Source organism: Haliotis rufescens, unplaced genomic scaffold (genome assembly GCF_023055435.1).
Source record: "Haliotis rufescens isolate VD_foot unplaced genomic scaffold, xgHalRufe1.0.p SCAF_11, whole genome shotgun sequence".
NCBI lineage: Eukaryota > Metazoa > Mollusca > Gastropoda > Lepetellida > Haliotidae > Haliotis > Haliotis rufescens.
This window is the reverse complement of record NW_025963791.1, coordinates 33,031,974-33,048,398: the sequence shown is the minus strand read 5'-3', so window position 1 is coordinate 33,048,398 and position 16,425 is coordinate 33,031,974. Positions and strand designations below refer to the sequence as shown.

The window sequence follows — 16,425 nt, the reverse complement described above, 5'->3', positions numbered from 1 at the left end:
CTCATGCTTACATGTTCATCTAAAAGTGGGATCTCATGCCTACATGTTCATCTAAAAGTGGAACCTCATGCCTACATGTTCATCTAAAAGTGGGATCTCATGTTTACATGTTCATCTAAAAGTGGGATCTCATGTTTACATGTTCATCTAAAGTTGGGATCTCATGCTTACAAGTTCATCTAAAAATGGGATCTCATGCTGACGTGTTTATCTAAAGGTGGGATCTCATGCCTACATATTCATCTAGATGTGTCATCGTATGGTTACATATTGATCTAAATGTGGGATCTCATGGTTACATATTCATCTGAAAGTGGGATCTCATTCTTATTCTCACCAGGGTATTGGACATTTTGTGCAGTTACTGTCGAGGGATCGGGTGGTCAGGCTAGTTGCTTGATGCATATCATCGTATCCCAATGACGTGGGTCGATGCTCATTATGTCAATAACTGGATTGTCTGGTACAGACTCGATTGTTTACAGGCCGACGTCATATAGTTGGAATATTGCTGAATGCAGCGAATGCAGGGATAATTTAGACAAATGTTTGAATGCTTTTACAATCCTTATTTGGTTGATATAAGAATTCATGTTGCCAACTAAAACAAACAATTAACTTTAGCTAGCTTCTCAGCTGTTTCGTTTCAAGTTTCTTCCAGTCTCACACATATATAAATGAGTGTTCAGTAGTTTTCTGTAGGGTCATAGGAGATATTGAAGTAGGATATCATTATTCAACACATACAGCATAAATCCATAGTTATATTTATCAACACGTTTTAAAGCACAGCTGTCCATCAAAGGGTGACCCTTCAGCATGACAATGCAACTCAATGAGATGTCAATAGTAACGTCCCCATAGGGTTACATTCTTCACTCACAGACTAAAGTGTAAATTTGTATTTGTAAACGCAGCCTATCGTGAGATAACTACTCATTCAGCCAGGATATACCTACTTATTGAGATGACACTATCTCAATAGATATATGGAAAGGAACACCGTCCTGTAGAAGTAAATAGGGATATTCCTTCATCGCACAGATCCTAACTCGATCAGGGCCATGTATCATTACATCAATAAATCATCAAGAAATAGGAAAACACGTAAATGCATACGTTAATTCTCGTGTATTGAATCAGTAATTGCTATCATGCTATATTCAGAGGCTAAACATCAGTAATCATACGAACTGAGGGAAACAAGTATAAGATTACCTGTAGGGTATCGCACGTGCTACATATGCGGGTTTTGTGTTCAAGTAAAACGAAACAAGAGATTATTCTGCATGCAGTGAACATATCTGATACTAACATTACACTCCGTGACTTCGATTAGTGATCTGATGCTTCTGACCACAACAGTATACATGACTTTTAATATTTATTTTTTGTAACACACGGAGGCCACAGGAATCCTGCTGGTGTAAGACTGGTGTAACACCTACATGTTTCTCGGGCTTAAGATGTTTACATGACGGTGTGTTGATTTGCCCGTTCGGATTACTTTGAAATACTGGTAAGATTGTTATTTACGTTTCAAGAAAGTTATTGTATCTGTGGTATATTTCTTATTTGTAACATCTATCATATCTCGATCGCCACACCTTCCATATAGCTGCTTGTCCAACTTTTTACTTCTTGTAATGCTATAAACAACATTACATGTGTACATGTTCGCACATAATTGTACAAATACGAATGTGTAAAACATCTTAGGATATTACATAAATACTGTTAACAATGTGTACTGTGTGTGTATATTGAAATGTGCGATCTCTTTCGACCTTATAAGAATCATCCTTGATTCGATCCAGGAACCTACGTCGTCATCAGATTTGATCGCTTTTGAATCACCACTAGTCGCGATTTCGCAGTTACCTCCCCTGTATGTCATGCGGAAGGGACAGGTAGGCACAGGTGTGTACCTCGGCGGGATTTGGTTATTTCAAGGCATCCAGGACATACAATTTAGTCTCACACAGTTCACATGAAGAACTAGTATACCTGTATATTCAGGACATCGACAGCATCAAACTTATATAAGGTTTGTGTTTCTTAAATTTAAACTTAAAAACACACGAAACATTAAAGGAAGTGAAACCGAAAGTAGGAATTGTTGGCCCCAAGAAAATAAAAAAATGTAAAGTTTATTGATTTAAATTTCTTTAATTGTTATGGGTTTTACAAATGTTTGACATTCAGGTAAACGAAGTCATTCGTCGAGGTGTAAAAATGACACAATAAAGACATGTTGACTTGGTCCTGAATACTAACGTTCACAGTTACCTCCCTTGTATTGTACTGTGAGGGGGCGTGTCCATTATCAGTAAAGCAAGGCTTGGTTGGTGTTGACGGAGGTGGATTACAGGTCATCAATACAAGACCCTATTGGTAGTTGTTTTAAAGTTAGCTTTTAATATGAAAACAAATGAACATTTCAAACAATGACGACAGTTTATCTCCACATCTACACAAGTGAAGCTGACATCAATCCTGATCTCACATGATCACAATATATTCATATATTAAGTTTCGGTTCATCTATTCAAGGTAAATCTTTTATTGTGTTGAAACAACGATCGAGCTTGTTCTTTTGACAGAATTCATAAAAAAAACTATAATGTAGGAACATATTTTATTGAAACAATAGTATAAACAAATACATAGACACACGCTTCTGAAACACCTTGCATGACATGAAGTAACGCTATGTAGCATCTGTTATTCCTGTAGCACTATGGATTGGTCGATATGGTTACTTTTGTGACAAGAAATGATATGTAAATTACTCATTCGACATGGGTTTACAGAGGCGTTTCAGCATACTTAGTGGTGAGTGTGTTTGGTGTTATGCTGCGTTATGCAGTATTTCAGTTATATCATCGCGTGTCAGCTTGATATGGAGGGTTAGCCCGAAGTCGCACTCAAGAAATGTTATTGTCTCAAACAAAACACATGTAACGCCATTAGAAAGAAGGAACAACTTCAGCTGAAATTATTTCTACGAAAAGTGAACAGTTATTTATGTTTTACAGATGGCGACGTCGCGGGCTGAGAAAGTTACAGAATTCCTCACCTGTGTGATCTGCCAGGAACTGTACACAGACCCCTGTACACTAAGGTGTGATCACACATTCTGCAGGAAATGTGTCACTGCATACATCCAAACAAGACCAGATGCTATACAGTCCAAGACGATCCCATGTGCCTTCTGTCGACAAGATACCAAGGTCCCCCACCCCAGCAGGCCAGTGGAGGAGTGGGCGGGACAGATCAAACCCAGCACCATTATACAGGGGCTTATTGACACTCAAGCTGACGTTGTAAAAACCGGTATTGGTTTATTATATTATAAATTACACATTCATTTCACAAACTGAAATCTGTTAATAAGAATCCTGTTTGTAATGAAGGCATGTTAAAGGGTACTCGTTATTTGTTTAACCATGCAGTATAATTACAGTATTGCTGTTAACAATATGTTCAATGATACCAATTGACTTCACAAAAATATTAATTTGTTACAAACATGACTCCAACTGTAATCGCGGCATAGACATATTTACAATATATTTTGACGTCGGGACAATGTGCACTGGCCTGCTGATTATTATCGTTTTACATGATGCTAATATAATCAGATCATCCATAAAGCCCTTGAAAATATTATTATCGGAAAACATCTACAAATGGCAGTTTATGAAAAGGGTATTTGTTATGATAGAATGTTTCAGGTTGATAATAGTGAGTGCGTGAGTGAGTGAGTGAGTGAGTGAGTGAGTGAGTGAGTGAGTATTTTTGCAGCCTTCAGCAAAGTTCCAGCGATATCACTGCGGGGGACACCAGAAATGGGCTTCACACATTTTACTCAAGTGGAGAATCAAACCTGGCTAACACCTAAACCACAAGGCTTCCCTACCGCCCGTGATGATAGTGATCAGAACTGTACACTTATAAGTGCAATTGTACCTGTTAAAACTACATGTACATAACTGGGTGAATGAGTTCAGTTTCACGCCACTGTCAATCATGCCAATATGGGGCTTCACACATCAAACCCATGGGCGTGACGAGCCAACACTTGAAACTCCAAGCCTACACCCACCGCCCTATTCGTGCATTGAAAATAGTTGAGAGGGGGTGATTTTACCTGGATTCTCAATCTTCTAATTTATATTAATATTGTCCTGATATGTCAAATAACTATAGACATGTCCACTTACAGGTTCCGCTTCATGTTGCTCAGTGTGTGAGAAGTTAGGGGAGACAACTCCTGGAGCCTCATGGTGTTCTGAGTGTCAAGTGTCCCTCTGCGAGAGATGTGCCAAGATGCATGTTGCAAATCCAGCATCACATGACCATGAAATCTGTGACCTTTCAGGAGAGGTCAAGGTAAAGAGGAGGCGCAAGGTCGTGTGCAGGGAGCACAAGGATGAGGTTATAAAGCTTGTATGTAAAGACTGCAACGAAGCTGTGTGTCAGACATGTTGTGTTATTTACCACAGGAAATGTGAGTCAGTCGTTACCATTCAGTCAATGATGCCAACAATGAAATACCACTTGAGAAAAAACGCTGAACATTTGTCAAAGAAAATTCATAGAAAGCACACAATTGTTCAGAAAACAAACAAGAAGGTTAGCGGAATTGAGAAAAACAAAGTAGCAGTAGAAAGTCACATCAAATCTGCTGTTGAGAGAGCCATCGCTAACATCAAGCAGAAAGAAAAACAGCTGATGAATGAAGTCAAGGATATTACAGACAAACAAACTAAGCAACTTAAAGCAGATGTTAAACTTGAAGAGATTGAGATGCAGATGTACAGACAACATTGTGAGTTCATTGACCAGGCCTTGGTATCGGACTGTGAGATGGACCTGTATGACGCGTATCAGGCCTGGGAGTCGGGGGCTGTAGAGTTGGGGGATGTCAGGGACTCAGACACAGAAGACACACGGAGAATAGGAGACATCAGGTTCACACCTGACACTGACAACGTCCAGCACATCCTAGATGACCTACAGCTGGGGAAGATTGACGTCACATACCAGGATCAGGGCACATGTCTGCCGCCTCCACTGCTGGTTGACACGATAGATGGGAAGATGGCGGGTGATGAGGTGGAGCCTGATCTACGTGACATCACAGTCCTGATTGTAGATGGTATACAGACAGTTGTAGTCACTGACAGAAGGAACAAGTGTGTGAAATCCTTCTACACTAGAAACAATCAACTGCGTCAAAGTAGACTTCCCCTGGATAACTCTCCACGTGGTGTAACACAGTTGAAGGAGAACCAGGTGATGGTTGCTGTCCCTGACTCCTCGAAGATTGTAACAGTAGAAGTGACCCCAGAGCTGGTGCTGCTCTCAACCATCACAACAAGCAAGGCGTACTTCAGTCTAGCTGTTCTGAGACCTTCATCTCTAGCAGCAGGTGGTGTCGCCTGTGTTGATATCCTGGACATGGGGGGACACGTGCTGAGGTCAGTCACTACACACAACAATGAGACACTGTTTGCCTGCCCCGACTACATGTGTGTCAACAACAAGGGCAACATACTCGTGTCTGACAGGGGGGAGCAGTCTGTGACATGTGTGACGTTAGAGGGAGATGTTGTGTGGAGATACGCCCCTACTGGAGACGGATCACTCGACCCTTTTGGTATTTCAACTTCTCCAACAGGAGACATCCTGCTTGCAGACATCAGTAAGGTTACAAGACTGACAGAGACAGGGGATTGTGTCACGGATCATAAGGACATTGGCTGTGATCCATGGGGATTGTATGTCGATAGACATGACACACTGTTTGTGTGTGATGAAGGTCAGATACACGAAGTAAACTTCATGTAGTCATATCAATGATAGCATGACTTCAGTCATCACTATCACTGGCGTTAAATTCACTATAACAACTCAAAATGGACTCTTCCGATTGGGGTGTGAATGATTATACAAAGGTGTATCCACAGACATTATTTCCACATCCTTACACATCACATTATGTGTTTAGCAGCCTGGTTCTCTTTATTAAATCGCCTCCGTCTTCCAGTAAGTACAGTGTCGGCCGGGAAGGCGAAAAGCCCGTGGTTTGATCTCAATCTGCTCAAGAGATACCAATACTTCACTCTATTCTTAGTAGATATGATATGGTTTACTTGTTATTGAAGTGTTCACATGACTACTTGGACCTGTGGGTGGTCACTTGATATATTGTTTAATGGCACTAATGAGTTCCAATCTCTTGAGACCATCAGCGGGTTCCCAGGTCGGGTTGGTTACCCGGGCTGTAGATTTGGACTCGTCCCAGCTCCATTCAGTACCATGTTAGGTACATGGTCCATTGCACCGTGGTCATAGAATGTTTTTACTTTACTAGATAGTAGATAGGGTGTTCCATGTAGGATGTTTGTGATGCCATGAAGTTTGCTTTGTGGAACGTTATGGTGAGCCACTTAATAACAAATAGCTCCTGAATTATACTTGTACGGTGGAAACACTTCTACAATTGTATCCATATCTATACAGATTATAATAGTGTTGTAGGCATAGTACATTCATTATTCAGTTGTCAAAAAAAAAATTGTAAGTGATTCCATGTTATTGCTTGTTTAAAAATGAAATTATTTTTGTTCTTCTGCTCCATAATCAGAGACCATAAAATAGATTTAGTTTACTCTGCATAAACTGAACAAACACTAGGCCACGCACACCCTCGGATTTGTTTCATGACTGGCTGATAATAGAGTTGGCAGATCTTGTGTTGCACTATTGCGCTGTACATTGTGATATTTTGAATCGTCTGCTCTTTGTTTTTGTTAATGACTTAATAGACAGCCTTTGAAGTTGTTTTTGTTGACTTGTAAAATGTATTTTTGTGCTTAGAGGGCTAGCACACTCTGCGTTTTATACACAGATTAACGCATGGTATGCGCACAAGTTTTTTTTAGGTTTATACCTCCAAACACAATAAATATTGTTAAGTTAATTCTTAAATAAATAAATTGCAAGCGAGTCCGTTGCAATAGATTGGTTAACCTGAAATAACATTAGCCCACGCCCACTAGCGAACTACTTGCGTGACGTCGTAGGAATTCGCGGTGGCTCGCCCGTGATATGCATAGTCCCCAGTTTAAATAAAATCATTGAAATCATTGAAAGAAAACTTCAATCGATTTCTTTTACTTGTTTGTACCGCACACATAATCATTGTATCGTTATAAATAGCATTTACACTCAGCAAGAGCAGAATGTATTTTTCACAAATAAAAAACATGACCCTATACCATTGTCTGTCATGTACTTACACGTCCATGCACGCAAAAACATAATGAAGTAAATTCTTAATCCATAACTGGATTCCACAGGAGGTACCGCTACATTAAAGTTGCGTCACAATGTTTTGCAGACCAGTGTGACATCATCGGTTACCATGACGCCACGATGAACTGGCATACCTTTTCTCTCTGCCACTGGAGCTGGTCAGCTGTACTTTTTTACGCCGGATACACTTGATATTACTCTTTACAGCTGAAAAGGTTGGAAATAGAATCTCACCTCGTACACTTATTTTGTTAGCCATTAGGGCTGGTTAGGTGGGTCCTGGGTTGGATCTGGGCACCCACAAGATTACCCGGACCCGTAGTTAGTCACTTGATATAATGTTCAATAACACTAAAACTCCATTGCTACACCACAAATCACTAATGTTTCCTATTTCTTTCTGACGATCCACGTATTCCTTCTGACATTTATATATCTGAGTAAAGGTGAAGCTTCAGTCAATTTCAGTGTATGCATAATCAGTTCGTATATACATGTATCGAAAGTTGTTTTGCAAGGGCTCCGGTAAAACATTTCTAATCAGGCATTTTCTACCCTACTCGAATCCTACAGCAGGTTTCCTGGTCGGGTCAGACCAGGGTGTAGTGTACCCGGGTAGGGTTAGGTAATAGGGGGTCGGGTACCTGGGTAGGGTCAGGTAATAGGGAGTCAGGTACCTGGGTAGTAAATTTGGACTCATCTCAGCCCTAGTAGCCATCTGCCTGTCTGTTGAGGTTCGAATTATGTTTTGAACCTGCTTAATGTATAAGATTAGTATTATGAGCATGTCATGACAACTAAAACCAAAGTGTTATGTTTGCAAAATTGTTGAATATTCTAACAAAGCACACGGTCAAGGAATCTGGAACAATTATATGACGTCTATCAACACAATTAGATTTGTGCATGCAATTATAATAACTTTTGTTCACGGTAGGTTTTACTTGATCTTACGTAATTCTCCCTATAGCACATGGAATGTATCCCAATACTGCACGTCCGGACAGGTTCTGTCATTGTGCCGTCATACACAACTACAACAAAACAACTAAACAGGTGTTTGCATTACTTGACAAAATGCAAGCAGACCCACCCCAACCTTATCTTAAATGTCCTGAACCCTTTTGCCACCAGCAACAATATATCCAGAACCATTTGGACTTCACCAAATTAGGTGACAGCTGACCTCACCAATATCTGTGTTAATCTTTCAGCCCTAACGTTGTCGAGTGCAGAACAACACTCCAATATTGAAAGTATTGAAAAGTGGATGGCTCTTTCTTCGCAGATTCAGAGTTTCCATATAATGGACTATAACCTTGACTTGTTTGACTTACTTATTGGAATCTGCTAAGAAAGTGAGGTAAAAGTTTACGTCGCATCAGAAAGTTGGAGTATTGTTGCCCTTTTAAAGTCAGAAAGTCACATGCCTCTTGTTTCATTTATAACAAGTTTATGATCACTTCCATGGTCTATAGGGGGCACGGGTGGCCCAGTCGTCTAAGGCGCCGCGATTCGCTGTGCAGAGTTGCGTCCCTTGGGCACGACAGAAACCTATGATTGTGGGTTCGAATCCCGGTTCGCCCCGATTATGTTTCTAGATTTGTCAGCTCACATCATGGTCAGCCTTTCTCTTTCGTGGCGTGATTCTTGAACGCAGACACTTCGCGATACGCCGATTGATGATGATTAGCATTGCAGGCACATCTCAGAGATGTCCATACTGATATTAAAGTGTAGCGAATGTAGTTTGCTGTGCACGTAAACTTGGCAGCGCTGTGGACAAGGTCAAAGTCAGTTCGGGATATAGCCCGTATGACAAGTATTTCTCTGTTTGCTTAAATATCGTTAAATGTTATGTGAAGCATGACTGAAATAAGATCAATTGAAGTTTAATACGATTTTAATTCGACGAATGCCAGTTACATATCAGCTAAAGGTATCTCTGCATGAGACGCGAAGTAACACAGTGTAAGTGAACAGCATATATCCTTGCCTACAACAGAAACGCACCCGACGCATTTTCGTCTGTAAATCTACGAAAGGACGTTTAACTTTACTGCAACATTTTATACAATTTGTCCTAAAAACCAATAAGTATCTCCCTCCCTTACCAACAGTGTTGATCGAACGTACCAGGTTAACGATACCATAAGACTCAGTTGAAAGATATATGTCGTGCAAGGAGGAGCATAAGGACGGTGGGTTTACTTTGGAAATTCGGCTTGGAAAGATCACTACTTCCACCAAAATTGTTTCAGGGACATTCCACGTTTCTTGAAAAGGAGTCTGCACTATTTGTCTGCTTTTTGTTTCTTTTCCCTCCTATCTCATAGATAACATTAGTAGTCTGAGTTACACAAGTAGATCACACGGTTGGGCGTATACTGATCTTGTGACTGGAACGATATCATATCAACCCAGGACAGGTGACAACTGAGAGGTTGGTTTGGTGTTCGCACTGGACATAACACGGAATAATTCCGTAATATAAAAATCATTACCTAACACATTATTAATAAACATTCGTTGATAATTAATATTGGTCGATGTTTCGCTAGCACAGCCAAAGTATATGTGTTTGGAGGTAAATGATTTAGGAAGAGAGAAGACATCAAATATATATTTTACAATTTATTGCCAACCGGAGATCAAGAAGTGTAAGTCATTTTCTAACTGGTCGACCCGCAGCCCTCAGTAGAGACATATAGACAAACTGTTTCTATACTATGAAGTGATAACCGCCGCTGCTAGATGGTTGTAGAGAGTGAACTCTGGTCCTACTGTGTGCACAGAGCTGCGGCTGTACTTTCGCTGTTGATAGGCTCTTGACGTAAAAATACCTATAGAAAAACTGGCAAGGTGATTGCAAGTGTCTTTTGTAAACATTCGTTATCGTAGCTCTTGCCGTTGGAAACAACCATTTCACGACCAGACCCTGACACTCGTATCTTGCGTTGTCGTGTTTCATGTATGAACAGTTTTTATCAATATCGCATTAAGCTGCAGGAATGGTGCATTATCCTTTTTTCCCACATCTATACACCAGTGTATGTACTGCCTTCATACAACAACCTGTCAGTTCAACGCAATCTATCATGCCAGCATTTATGCAAAATATTTTCACAATAATTACCTTGCATTAAATATCCCTGAATAAGAAGTTGAATTGTACCAGTATATAGTGACATGTATAGTTAACACATGCATATCTGTGTTCCCCATGAAGATCCGGGTTAGAATGGGCAATCAATGCTTGTCGTACTGTGTCATGTCATCGTGTCATAATTACCTAGATCGATGCTCCTGATGTCACAACCTTGTTTGGTCCAGACGCGATAATTTACAGATCGCCGTCATATAACTGGAACAGTTCTGAGTGTGGCGTTAAACAACAAACACAACAAAACACATGTAGAGAATAATACATGATTGTGTTTCCGTATCATAAATATCATAATTTATACAATAAAAATAGAATTGTTCGACCCTGTAACGAGCATACAACACACCGTGCATTCCTCATATTTCATATTTACGATTCGGAATCACATGAGGGTTATCTTCATTCTTCTAATAATCTCGATCAGTGATGTTCAACCTGATCTCACTCAACTTCAGAAACCGCGTATGAATAAAGTGTTTGAGTGAAGTGTCCCATTTATCATGTATTGTTTTACAGCCATGTGACAGGTGGTGCATGCAGGACACAGCTGGCAGCCACATGCACAATACTGTTATAGGCAACAGCGTCCCTGTCTCCAGATATAAACTGGTGACACAGGACACAGCTGGCAGCCACATGCACAATACTGTTATAGGCCACAGCGTCACTATCTCCAGATATAAACTGGTGACACAGGACACATCTGGCAGCCACATGCACAATACTGTTATAGGCTACAGCGTCAGTATCTCTCCAGATATAAACTGGTGACACAGGACAGAGCTGGCAGCCACATGCACAATACTGTTATAGGCCACAGCGTCCCTCTCTCCAGATATAAACTGGTGACACAGCTGGCAGCCACATGCACAATACTGTTATAGGCCACAGCCTCACGATCTCTCTCCACATATAAACTGGTGACACAGCTGGCAGCCACATGCACAATACTGTTATAGACAACAGCGTCCCTCTCTCTAGATATAAACTGGTGACACAGGACACAGCTGGCAGCCACATGCACAATACTGTTGTAGGCCACAGCGTCACTATCTCTCTCCAGATATAAAGTGGGGACACAGGACACAGCTGGCAGCCACATGCACAATACTGTTATAGGCCACAGCGTCACTATCTCTCCAGATATAAACTGGTGACACAGGACACAGCTGGCAGCCACATGCACAATACTGTTATAGGCAACAGCGTCCCTGTCTCCAGATATAAACTGGTGACACAGGACACAGCTGGCAGCCACATGCACAATACTGTTATAGGCCACAGCGTCACTATCTCCAGATATAAACTGGTGACACAGGACACAGCTGGCAGCCACATGCACAATACTGTTATAGGCTACAGCGTCACTATCTCTCCAGATATAAACTGGTGACACAGGACAGAGCTGGCAGCCACATGCACAATACTGTTATAGGCCACAGCGTCCCTCTCTCCAGATATAAACTGGTGACACAGCTGGCAACCACATGCACAATACTGTTATAGGCCACAGCGTCAATATCTCTCTCCAGATATAAACTGGTGACACAGCTGGCAGCCACATGCACAATACTGTTATAGGCCACAGCGTCCCTCTCTCTAGATATAAACTGGTGACACAGGACACAGCTGGCAGCCACATGCACAATACTGTTGTAGGCCACAGCGTCACTATCTCTCTCCAGATATAAAGTGGTGACACAGGACACAGCTGGCAGCCACATGCACAATACTGTTATAGGCCACAGCGTCCCTCTCTTCAGATATAAACTGGTGACACAGCTGGCAGCCACATGCACAATACTGTTATAGGCCACAGCGTCACGATCTCTCTCCAGATATAAACTGGTGACACAGCTGGCAGCCACATGCACAATACTGTTATAGGCCACAGCGTCCCTCTCTCCAGATATAAACTGGTGACACAGGACACAGCTGGCAGCCACATGCACAATACTGTTGTAGGCCACAGCGTCACTATCTCTCTCCAGATATAAAGTGGTGACACAGGACACAGCTGGCAACCACATGCAAAATACTGTTATAGGCAACAGCGTCACTATCTCTCTCCAGGTGTAAACTGGTGACACAGGGCAGAGCTGACAGCCTCATGCACAATACTGTTATAGGCAACAGCGTCACTATCTCTCTCCAGATATAAACCAGTGACACAGGACACAGCTGGCAGCCACATGCACAATACTGTTATAGGCCACAGCGTCACTATCTCTCCAGATATAAACTGGTGACACAGGACACAGATGGCAACCACATGCACGATACTGTTATAGGCCACAGCGTCACTATCTCTCCAGATATATACTGGTGACACAGGACACAGCTGGCAGCCACATGCACAATACTGTTATAGGCCACAGCGTCACTATCTCTCCAGATATAAACTGGTAACACAGGACACAGCTGGCAGACACATGCACAATACTGTTATAGGCCACTGTTTCTTCTGATGATCACAATAAGACAATCTGTCTACACAGCCTCTGCCCACACTGGATATTGTTACAATAGGAAACACGTGTGCATTTCAAATAATGACGACAATGTCACACCTTTGTGAGCTTTATTGGCATTAATCAAGCCTCACCTCACATTGTCACAATAAGTCATGTATTTAGTATTAGTTCATCTCTACATGGCAAAACCTTAATTGTGTGGAAACAACAACCTTGTTTTTAACAGCAGAGCCAGTAAGTTATTAGATAATGAGTTCAACTATTGAGTGAGTGAGTGAGTGGGTGAGTGAGTGAGTATGGGTTTACGCCGCTTTTAGCAATATTCTAGCAATATCATGTGCAATATCACACCACAATTTCAAACTTTAAGGAGCCACATTAAAATTTAAGGAGCCACATTGATTTAGGTTTACAAAGAATACATTATTTAAGAAATTAAATAATAACACAAGACAAGATTGAAAACATTCCAATTGTTTTGATGTGACTAAACAACAAACTTTGAAAACTTGCCACAATGAGTGAGTGAGTGAGCATAGTTTTACGCCGCTTTTAGCAATATTCAAGCAATATCACGTCGGGGGAAACCAGAAATGGGTTTCACTCATTGTACCCATTTGGGGAATCGAATCCGGATCTTCCGCGTGACGAGCAAACGCTTTTACCACTCGGCTACCCGACCGCCCCTGCCACAATGAAGACAAATCATTGAACAATTACCCTTGTTGAAAGACCATCACTGGAATTCACTCAGGCAGTATCCTGAAACAATACTGTGGCTGCTTTTTTGCTTTATTCCAATGTTTGTTTTATGCATTTGCTTCGATTTCCGATTCATTCATTACAATCAGACATATTCATAGCGGTTGAAGTAATCTTGGGCGTCTCGCATCCCAATAATGAATTCCCTGAGTCCACTATGCCCAGCCACTTCTGCATCTAATAAACTCTTTTTAGGACTGCTGGCAGTAATGGCCATAGTTATGTTATTCATGTCATCATTCTGTGATGGACAGCTTGGTTTAGTATGGCTCTTGATAACATGTCAAATATTCTTCAGTGATTTGAGCATGCCACGTAAACTGCGAAATGTGCATGTGACCAGAAAGACATAAACTTGTAGCATTACACACGATAGCATCAGAGGCAAGACAGGCTTTAATGTCGCTGTAGTGAGGGAGTGAGGGAGTATGGTTTTACGCCGCCTTTACCAATATTTCAGCAATATCACGGCGGGGGACACCAGAAATGGGCATCACACATTGTACCCATGTCAAGAATGGAACCCGGGTCTTCGGCGTGACCAGCGAACGCTTTAACCACTAGGCTACCTGACCGCCCCCATAAAATAAAGAAATATACTGTTTCAAATCTATATATTCAAAAATGAAATCTGGCCGAGAAAGTACAAGCAGATTCTATAAGACAATTAAACAAAATACTTACATTAAATTTTATCCACACAATTTATCTAATAAATGTAAAACTAGTTCCGTTCATGATCATGTCAGACTTTCTTGTCACTGCCGACCTGATGAAACGCGAAGATGACAGAACATTTCTCTTTTGGAAAGAAAATGTTTACTATGTCTATCAAATGATACTGCATATGTAATATCATTAGGTATTTACTTGTGTGTATTTAAATTAAACAAGAAGGTTATTATCTCCTTATTACATTTATCGACCATAATTTTCAAAATGACCACGTTATTTAAATGTAGAAACATATCTTCTCGGAAAACTAATGTTAAATATTAACTCGACATTTATGGATTTGGTTATGTGTAGCACGAACAGAATATTGGTGATGTTAATTGATTCTTGCAGCTGTTTAGACAGCGTTTGTTGGATTGTAAAAAACAGCATACTTATGAAAATTTATGAGTCTTGTAAATTAAGGTATTATTCACACGTCAAAATATTATTGGATATGGAATATTATGTTACAGCTTTCAGAAATAGAGACCATAGACGTATGCTGTGCCTTTTGAGATTAAGTGAATTGCCTTTGCGGAGTAATCTGGGCAGAAGAGAGGTTATTGTTTATTCACAACGCTTTTGTCGGCTATTTAACAATGGTTGTATTGAGGACGAAGCCAATTTTATGTTTGTCTGCCCGTTTTACGCATCATAAAGACAAAAGTATATTCATGTAAGATTCTATAACAATCAATGTATTAATACTTTTAGCAATCTCTAAAATAGCCAAAATGGCTGTACACTCAGAAATATAATTACGTATGTGAAGGAAGCTCTATTATTACGTACAAAGACCTAACATTGTATCCTTTGTATTATTCTCAATGTAATTTGCCTCAGTTGTGTGTTACTATATATAACTGAAATGTACATGAGCCTATGGTCTCCCAGACATGAATAACACACACACACACACACACACACACACACACACACACACACACACACACACACACACACACACACACACACACACACACACACACACACACACACACACACACACACACACACACACACACACATATACATACACTACTGCCTAAAAGTTCATTCCCCCAACACGCGTTGAGAACGCGTGTAACACGCATGTGACACGGGTGCTCAACGGGTTGCACACGCGATTCACACCCGTTGCACACCCGTGTCCAACGGGTGTGAATCGCGTGTGCAACCCGTTGCACACGCGTGTGCCACGCGTGTAACACGGGACCGGGTTCCAGTTGAAGTTGACAAATTTATCAAATGAATAGTGAAATAAAACAAAACAGTGAGATGTGAAATTTGAGTTAATGAGCGGCCATTGAGCTGTGTTCACCAGACCGTAAATACAAGGTCGGCCCATCTTAATTAGTGTTCGGTTGCTAGACTTTTATGGCATGAACCATTCCACTAGGGTCCAGTCTAGCCATTGTGGCTAGCCGACAGTAGAACAGTAGTGAATTTAGATGCGAGTTTATTGCTAAGAAACCCCCGTGTTGACACGATTGTCGCGGGTTGGTAAATGTTCGCCATTAATAAAATAATTGTTTGTGGATTGCGAACATATTCATTTGCCCACACGAGTCATTCCATTTGATTGCAAATATAACGTTTTTCGTTCGCCAAATTTATGCTTTAGACAGTTCAATTATGACATAGCCGTCACCACTACTAATGTCTTATTATTTCACGTAGGAATATGTCCCATTTCCCCACACCCAACTTTCTGTGTTGTATTTTGAAAAATAAATAAAAGAAGGTTTTGTGTGGGACACTTTTATACTAATTATAAGAGGATGTTGTAAATGAATATGAACAGCCATGCTGTCTGACAGTTGATAAAATTTGAGATCTTCACAATCACCGGGTGTGACCATGTAGACAGAATCTCGTTAGGGTTTGTGATTTTTACATTTGCCCAATTACCATAGTGAGTATTGCTGGGGATACCAAACGTAACAGTTTATTATTAGAGGTTGTGAGTACCTATACCAC

General features: G+C 40.9%; 1 protein-coding gene across 5 annotated transcripts in view; it reads left to right on the top strand.

Moving 5' to 3' along the window:
- Positions 1 to 7,279, top strand: part of LOC124132487 (E3 ubiquitin-protein ligase Midline-1-like) — a 28,654-nt gene extending 21,375 nt beyond the window's left edge. Inside the window, exons 1-4 of one of the 5 annotated variants that reach the window (XM_048392607.1) lie at positions 1,897 to 2,047; positions 3,039 to 3,336; positions 4,229 to 4,662; positions 4,726 to 7,279. In XM_048392607.1, the coding sequence (XP_048248564.1) occupies positions 3,039 to 3,336; positions 4,229 to 4,662; positions 4,726 to 5,856 (1,863 nt within the window). In that variant the 5' untranslated portion in view covers positions 1,897 to 2,047 and the 3' untranslated portion in view covers positions 5,857 to 7,279. Of the gene's footprint in view, positions 1 to 1,845; positions 2,048 to 3,038; positions 3,337 to 4,228 lie in introns of those variants that run through there. The other 4 variants (XM_048392605.1, XM_048392602.1, XM_048392604.1 and 1 more) reach the window with 4 other exon arrangements.
- Positions 7,280 to 16,425: the final 9,146 nt, after the last annotated feature.